At 37.5% G+C, this 9,442-nt stretch overlaps 1 protein-coding gene across 1 annotated transcript; it reads right to left on the bottom strand.

The window, feature by feature from the left end:
* Window positions 1–477: 477 nt before the first annotated feature.
* Window positions 478–3,836, bottom strand: LOC307189245 (lymphotactin-like; the record flags this gene model as incomplete). The annotated part of the gene is made up of 3 exons (XM_079927134.1): window positions 478–913; window positions 1,813–1,927; window positions 3,776–3,836. 3 exons carry the CDS (start codon window positions 3,834–3,836, stop codon window positions 754–756), a joined length of 336 nt encoding a protein of 111 aa, XP_079783260.1. The 3' UTR covers window positions 478–753.
* Window positions 3,837–9,442: the final 5,606 nt, after the last annotated feature.

Consider the following 9,442-nt stretch of genomic DNA (forward strand, 5'->3'; position numbering starts at 1 on the left):
ATGACTTGTATGATAACTAGAGTAGTGACAGTTATGGAAATCACAGAAAGGCAGTGAGATCATTGCCCAATTTGAGGAGAATTGATTTTTGTTGGAATAAAGTATCTTTCCATCAAAAGTCTAATCTTTGCTACTTTGGCAAATGAAAGAACTCGCAAGTTGTATTTTTTTTTCTTTCTTTTAAGGAGATCAAATGAGACACAGAGGTATGAGAATTTGCTCCAGATCAAACTTGAATGAAGCTAATTTTTGAGTAGTGAACCCTCAGAATGGGACCCCAATAGTGGTTGGATCATTTTCTCCTTTATTCCATAAAGATAGAACTCCATTATGAAGACAGGTTGAAATAGATTTTAAATTGTCATTGTCACAGTTGTCACCTATAACTCATGTGTAGAGAACCATTTTACTCTAGAACCTAAAAATGATGAATATATCTTTCATCGCTGATAAACACTGACCAAAATCTCTCCCATCATGGATACCATCAACGAAGTACAGTTAGGACAGAAATAGAACACAAATGATGTATTATTTTTCCCAATATGTAATGAATAAACTTTGGGACTGTTCTTAATAATAAACATGTATTAATTAGAGCATCTAAATGAATATGAAAGACATAAAAATATTAAAACAATAATTTGACTCATGCAGCACTTTTATAAAAGGTGAATATAATGTAATGAGTCCATGAGCTTTAAAGGGAAATGAGCTGCCTGGCTAGTGAGGGGACAAGATGCCAGAGGGTCACTACCCACTCAGGGTCACAGCTGTACTGCTGGATTGCTGGGCTCCTGTAGGCTTGGTTTGGCTCACATTTCTCCTGGTGGACTTTATTGTTCGGACTGCTTTTTTCACCCATTCAACTTGTGGATCAGCACAGACTTTAAGGCCACGTCTGGTAATAAATCTGCAATGCAAAGAAAAAATAGACAAAGTTAGTCACATCCTCAAAGTCTTGGGACCAGAAGTTAAGATCAGATCATATATAAGAGATCTTGTGCAGAAATGACTGGACGAAACAGTCTTTCAGATTCAGGAGAACATAAATGAAAATCTTTCCTCTGCAATCTATTTTCCCATAAAGGAGAAATAGCTCCAGGTAATACCCAGATCCCTGGCTCAGCATAAATTGCAGGCTCCTTTTCTCATCATTGCTACCAGGTGATGTAATTAAACTGGACATTTGAGGTCATCTAGTCCAATTATTACATATCATCTTCTTTTTCAAATTTAAACACACTTATTTTCTGGACAAAAGGTAATTTCTTTATCATATTTTGGGAGGTAAAGTTGCAATTGTGTGTTGAGAAGAGTTGCTGTTCTGAAGATGAGATCCTAGAAAGAGAACGGTACCATGTAGGCTAGTTGTTGACACTATTCCTCGAGATATGGCAACTGATAAAATATGGCACTCTACTCCAGCCCACCATAAGGGCAGAGAAAGGCAGGGAAGGGGAAGGATGGGAAGGAAGGCATCCCACACCAGTGTGTCTCTATGGTCAAATCCTGATCTGAACCAGCCAGCTCTAAACCTAACCCTCGGGACTGAGCATATTATTCATCTGGTTCCCAGTTAGATTCTTCTGCTAAGATAAAGCAGAAAGGAGGGTGATAGTCTTCACTCGGTTGCCAATTTTTTGTCATAAACATTGTTTGGGGCTACATAAAGGCATGGTTCATATGGAAAAACAGAAAGACTATTGGCTATGTTGAGGTTTTCCTCCTTGTTGACATTTTTCCTGAGGAGGGCAGCATTTCTATATATCTGTGTTCCATCAAGCCCAGATTTGGGGGAGAGCAACTCACATCACTGCTTTCATGGGGCCCTCCTTGATGGTGTAGGTCTTGATTTTTTTAATTGGTAGTTGCTGGGTAGTCAGACTCACACAGATGGTCTTTTCTAGAACTTCACTCCCCACACCTAGGAAAGAAAACCATGTAAATAAAAATAAAATATAATTTCTAATACTATAAATGTTTGAATACTATAAATAAACCAACAAAGAGTGACATGATAAAGAATAATTTGGGAAAGGAACACTAAATATGGGAGAGGTAGCTCATTGTTGACTGAATAAATAAAGGCATTTTCATTTTAAATGGTAAAATGTAAAATATGTGAAAGAAGTAGTTCATAAAGTACTCCTCCTCAACAGAAATGGTCCAGGGGATTAAACTTTTTAAGTGTAGAGAACATCTTACATTAGAGAAGGGAAAATTACTTGGAAGAGTGAATAATAGTAAGGGTTTTCTAAAATCTAAAAAGGATTTCTAAGTGCTGATTTCCTCCTAAGTTGAAGAGACTGGTATTTGCTTCTCAAGGAAGTAAATATTCTCAGAGACTATTTCTTAGAGAAATATTCAGCAAAAAAGCATCTAAAATAATAGCTGATGATGACAAAGTTTGAGCTACAGTGTTGCTGATATCAGAAGTCTTTCTATAAACATGAAACTGAGCAGAAGGTATTCACTAACATTGCTCTTCATCTCTCCTTCTTTCCATCACAAAATATCCAGCCTGTACATTCTTAACCCTCTACATTTGCCTATTTATTTATTTACTTATTTTTTATTTTTTGCCAATTTATTTCTAATGCTGAACTATCTCTGAACCGAATGAAAGAGGGAAATACCCAAGTGTCTACAGTCTTCCTCAGTCTTCTTTCCCCTACCCATACATGGGTTTCCACCAAATGGCAGAATATTGTCTCAGAAAAATGCCAGCCAGCCATGGTTAAGACAACATTTGGCCTAAACTTTTTGTTTCATCAATATTTTTTTATTTGGGGCACAATTTCAGGGAGTTCTAGACATTGCCATCTCTATTTACGGACACCCTTGGCATCCACGATCAGGTTCAGATATTCTAGTCTAAGTAATAAGTCTACGGATTAGGAGGTTGAAAGGACAGTTAACTGAAACGTTAATTACACCCAAAGGATATTTTCTCTTGTTGACAGAGCCACAAGGAGAAATACACTCCAACCAGCTGGGAAAAAATGATCCTTTAAGAAATATGTGTAGAATGCTCAGGTAAGTCTCAGTGTAGTGAAGTCTCATCTGGGTATGTCTTGTAGGTTTATTTGATTGTATATAAGACATTGATATTTGTTAGCACTTATGGTCTCTTATAAACTCAAGAAATTGATCATCAGTGGGAACAACATTCATAGAAGTAATAATAGACTCTCCTACACACTTAAAGGTAATATTGATTTCCTGGGTATGAAGGTATGAGCTACCAGTCATTTTTGTTTTCATAGGAAACATTGATTTCCTTCAGAACATACACCCTCTAGCTCATTCCCACATTGTGAACTGTCAAAATCTGGAGAATTTTCAAGATCAATACTAAATAGGCAAAAGCTTCAAAGTCTTCATCACCATTCCACAGCGAACATTAATCAAGAAGTTAGGACTTGTGTGGAAACCTGATAAGTGATTATAAGATTTATTTCATTTTAATCCCTGGTAAGCGTATCGGTTATAACATTCTTCTTATAGATAAGTAAGCATAGGCACAGAGAGGTGAAGAAATTTACCCCAAATCACCCAATTGTGAAAACTAGGAGCCCAGATTGTGACCAAGTTCTATCTTCAAAATCTACAAAGTCTCCTAGAGTCAAATTATTCCCATTTTCACTAGGGAAGTCTAAGGCTAAGCTGGGAGAAAGTTTACTGCAGTCAAAGCTTGAGTCAAAACGAAAATGTATGGCCACTGCCTGCATACATAGATGCTCCTTATCTCATAAATAAGCTTTTGACTTACCTTCCACAGTGTATGCGGCGAGACAGCAGATCCCGAGGAAGGCCAGGATGAGAAGTCTCATGGCTGAGGTCCTGATGAGCTGTGCAGCGAGAGGCTGAAGAACTGATCCTTTCAGTCTCTTTTATTCCTCCAATGATCAGCGCACTTCCTGTGGTGAGAGGGCGCTTTCGAGGTGGGTGTGGAATCATGGAAAGTCTTTGCAATACTGATGCTTTCTTTGGTTGAAAAAATAAGTTCCTTTGTCCCCACTCAGACTAACCCAACACCTTGTGGCCTTTTCTCCTCCTCCTGTGGTTAACGTGTCCGTGAAACCAAATATGTGCACAGAAGAAACATAGTTGTCTCATCTCCTGCCACCAGTCTAAATTCAAACCTTCCACTGCACACATGCCCCAAGGCCATGCCAGTGTCACGGCCCAGCACAGGGACAGTGTAAAGGAAACAAGGTGGAGTGGTCCCTGTGGTCCATCTCCCCCACCTGCCTCATGGAACATCAGCTGTGACATGAGGCTTCCACCACTGTGGATCCTAAGCCCAGTGATGCCTTAGGGAGGTGAAGGGATGCTGTTGCTTCCCTGAGTTCCTCACTCCTCTGCCTTAATCTTATTTCTCTCCTCTGCCCTCATTCAAGTGATCCCCTTTCTTTACACCAGCCTCCCCACATACCCAAGAAACATTTCAATAATGATGATTGGAGCCTGTCTATATGCACAGGTTTGCCTTATTTTAACTTAATACATACCTTTTTAAAAGATTTTGAAAAGTTGTCCTCAGAAAAACTTTATTTTGGAAAAAAGAAAAAGGAAATTATCTATAATCTTACCATTCTGACTGTTTTCATTTTTAATGTTTTTCAATGAGTATCTATCAGTATATATATGTTTGCAGAGTTGAGACAATTATAAAGACTATTTTTACATCTATGTATATATGCTGCCATGTTTCTTCATAGTCTTCATGTTTCTACTCTAAATAAACACATGCACAGGCACTTAAACCATCCCCTTATAACTTATTGTTATATAAACCACATCTGTAAGGTAAATTTTGATTAATTACACTGAATCTTTTGCTTTTAATCACCAGACGTAGGATTACTAGGCAAAATCATATGATCATCTTTATAACTCTTGCTACATATTGACATATATACTTCCCAAAATGTAATTTCCATTTGCAATTCTTCCAGCAGGGTTTCAGTGTATCGGCTACAATACAACCTATCTGGCACTCAATTTGTTGTTCTTGGTTTTTGTCTTGTTTTATTTAACATAAGTATCTATAAAATGCATTTATTAATTATGTGTGTAGCTAAAAGGTTTAGTCATTACCATTCAGGGATATGAAAATAACATTCTGATTAAATATATGTATAGCTAAAAGGTTTTGCCATTGTTATTAAGGATATGAAAACTAATTCCTATATTTCTATAGAAATTATAGGTTAACCTCTAAGATGCTTTTCATTAATGGCATTTAATTTTCCACCCAGATTTTACTCAGATATTCAAATAGCTTTTTAGTTATCTCCACGTGGCTACACTGTCAGTTCTTAAACTTTGAACACATCTTTCTACTCAAAATGCTTCTCCTCCTATTACTCTTTGACATCGAATAATGTGTTATCTATGATTCAATTTCCAAATACAGATTACTTGGGTCATCTTAGACTCATTGCTAGCTACCCATATGTTGTTCTCAACCAAGCTGGACTAAGTATACCTTCAAAGTAGCTCTTCTGTATGTCTTCTCCTTTCTCGCCACAATGCTCAAGGCAAGACCCCATCACTCCTTGTTAGGACTACTGCAGTATACCAACTGATTCCCCAGGCTTGGGTCTCCTCTGTTTCCAACTATTTTCCACAGCATTGCCAGAGTAATCATTCTAAAGTCTTGATCTAATCAGGTTGTTTTCCTGCTGAGAACCTCTTTGCTAATTCCCATTGCCTACAGGATTCATTCATTGTCATATGTAAAGGTGTTCAAGATATAACACTGCTTCTTTTAAGACTCATTTTCCACCACTCATGCACATGCTCCAAAACCTCTAGCCTTAATAAATGTCTGTGCAGTCAACCAAATGGGCCATCCTCTCTTCTACTTCCAATATATTGCCTCCATTTTCTGGAATGCCCATCCTAGCTCCCTACATAATTATTTGTAAACTCATCCTCTTTCTACAAGTTTTCCTGAATTCTCCAGATACAATTAAGTTGTGCCATCTTCTATGCTCTCTTGGAACTTTCTAGCCACCACTGTTCTATCACTAATCTCATTTTTATTCTCCTACTCAATTACATTTCTGCATCTCCCACTAGATGGCAGGCTGCTTGAGAGCAGGTATTTGCCTCAGTGCTGTCTGGGTCTCTGGCACTAGCAGAAAGTTTGCTATATAGTGGACGCTCACCAAATGGTTTTTGAATAAATGAATTTTTCAAAAGACCAACATTATAATATTGTACATTAAGTAAAGGATGAACATCTAAAAACATAAAGCCAGAAGATTGTGCCTATGTCTTCCTCTCCTGTTTATAGTCAAATAGACAAACTGACCAATGGCTGAATTTTTTTTTTTTTTTAACATCTTTATTGGGGTATAATTGCTTTACAATGGTGTGTTAGTTTCTGCTTTATAACAAAGTGAATCAGTCATACATAAACATATGTTCCCATATGTCTTCCCTCTTGCGTCTCCCTCCCTCCCACCCTCCCCATCCCACCCCTCCAGGCTGTCACAAAGCACCGAGCCAATATCCCTGTGCCATGCAGCTGCTTCCCACTAGCTATCTACCTTACTGCGTTTGTTACTGTGTATATGCCCATGACTCTCTCTCGCCCTGTCACAGCTCACCCTTCCCCCTCCCCATAACCTCAAGTCCGTTCTCTAAGAGGTCTGCGTCTTTATTCCTGCTTTACCCCTAGGTTCTTCATGACATTTTTTTCTTAAATTCCATATATATGTGTTAGCATACGGTATTTGTCTTTTTCTTTCTGACTTACTTCACTCTGTATGACAGACTCTAGGTCTATCCACCTCATTACAAATAGCTCAATTTCGTTTCTTTTTATGGCTGAGTAATATTCCATTGTATATATGTGCCACATCTTCTTTATCCATTCATCCGATGACGGGCACTTAGGTTGTTTCCATCTCCGGGCTATTGTAAATAGAGCTGCAATGAACATTTTGGTACATGACTCTTTTTGAATTTTGGTTTTCTCAGGGTATATGCCCAGTAGTGGGATTGCTGGGTCATATGGTAGTTCTATTTGTAGTTTTTTAAGGAACCTCCATACTGTTCTCCATAGTGGCTGAACCAATTCACATTCCCACCAGCAGTGCAAGAGTGTTCCCTTTTCTCCACACCCTCTCCAGCATTTATTGTTTCTAGATTTTTTGATGATGGCCATTCTGACTGGTGTGAGATGATTTCTTACACTCTAAGAATGAATTATTCATTTCAATTGTTCAAAGCATGCGCTACAGTCTCTAATGGAGAAGAACTAAGTAACCAACAAAAAAGTAGAAACCTATTGCAAAATGGGCACAATCTGCTAATGTGGACGTTGATTGACAATCAGTTGAAAGATATTAGAACAAAATTTTCTCATCCTTGACTCCTCTCTTTCTCTTACATGCCACACCCAATCTGTCAGAAAATACTGTTGTCTCTCTGTCCTCAAAATACAATCTAAACCATTCTCATCACCCCAAGAGACCCAACTCCAAGCCACCCTCACTTCTCATCTGGATTAACAGATTCATGCAACAGCCTCCTAACTGATTTTCCTAATTCCTCCCTTATTTGCTTTTGATCAATTTACCACCCTGACAAAGGTAATCATTTCAAAATGTAAGTAATATGTTACTTCTCTGCTCAAAAATCCTTCAATGGAGCACATTTTCATGAGTGAACAACAAAGTCTTTTTTTTTTTTTTTTTTTTTGCACAGGCTCCGGACATGCAGGCTCAGCGACCATGGCTCACAGGCCCAGTCACTCCACAGCATGTGGGATCTTCCTGGACCAGGGCACAAACCCGCGTCCCCTGCATCGGCAGGCGGACTCTCAACCACTGCGCCACCAGGGAAGCCCCTCTTTTTTTTTTTCTAAGTATTGTTTAATATATTTAGATGCTCTATGTTAATCACTTGACCCTAGAGTAAAGGTTAAAGGGCAAAAGTATTAAAAATTAATATAGCTACCATAATTTGTTAATGATATACAATATAAAAAAGAGGAAAATTAAGGCATCAAAAACATAAAATGGAGTGGGGATTAAAATGGATAGAGTTTTTACATGCATACAACGTTATGTTGTCATAGTAGGCTGCTATATTTGTCAGATGTTTATGTAAGCCTCACAATAACCACAAAGCAAAAACAGTATATACACAGAAGAAAAGAGACAGGGATCAAAGCATATTACTATAGAAAATCATCAATTCACAAATAAATTCAGCAACAGAGGAAAAAAGAAACAAGGGGACCACAAAATAACTAGAAAACAATTGAGATGGTATTAGTAAGTCCTTAATTATCAATAATTACTTTAACTGTAAATGGATTAAATTCTCCAATCAAAAGGTCTAAAGTGACTAAGTGGGTTTTTAAAAAAGACCCAAGTACATACTGCCTACAGAGACTCACTTCATTGTTAAGGACACAAATCAGCTGAGAGTAAAGGGATGGAAGAAGATATCCCATGAAAATGGAAACCAAAAGAGAGCAAGGCTAGCTATACTTATATTTAGACAAAACAGACTTAGGTCAAAAACCATAACAACGTGACAAAGAATGTTATTTGTCTAGAATGTAAAGACTGTAAATATATACAGTCTTAACAAGGGTTTACATGTACCTCCATGACCTATGCTCTCATCTCCCATTTACTCTCTGACATCATCTCCTGCTACTCTTCCCCACTTCTTTCTCCACTGCAGTCACAATGACCTCCCTGGTGTTTCTCAGACATGTCAGCATGCTCCTGCCTTCAAGTCTTTTCACTTGCTGTTTACTTCGCCTGGTATTTTCTTCCCCCAGACATAAGCATGGTTCAGTCCCTTACCACCTTCAAGTTTTTGTTCAAATACTGCTTTCTTATTGTGGCTTTCCTGACCACGCAATTTAAAAGTGCACACACATACCAATTCTGGTATCACTTGATTTCTCTTTGCTGCTCTACTTTCATTCATAGTACCTAGCACCTTCTAATATAACAATAATTTACTTTTTTATTATCCATCCTTTTCCTGGAATTGTTTGCCTTTTTCATTTCGTTAGAGTCTAGGACAATGCCTGGCATAAAGAAGGTGCTGAATTAATATATACATTCTAAATGTAAATATATAAGAATGCATAAGTGTATGAGTGTGTGAGAAGTCATATGATCACATAAAATATTTGTACCTGCAAAGACTAGTACTCTGGAAGATCAGTACCATTTATATATGTGTGACCACAGAGTGGAATGGTAGAATTTTTTTTGAAGGAAAAAATTCTTTTTTGAGGGAAGAAAGTATAAGCATGAAGGGTGAAAGTAAGGAAATTCAATATATTTTCTCTTTTCTTTTTACTGTATGGTCTGAATATTTTGATTCATCTGAAAAGAAAATTAATTCATATTTTATCATATGTAATATGTAATTCACATAAAAATTTCTTCTT

This window comes from Stenella coeruleoalba (genome assembly GCF_951394435.1).
Source record: "Stenella coeruleoalba genome assembly, chromosome: 1".
In the NCBI taxonomy this organism is placed as follows: domain Eukaryota; kingdom Metazoa; phylum Chordata; class Mammalia; order Artiodactyla; family Delphinidae; genus Stenella; species Stenella coeruleoalba.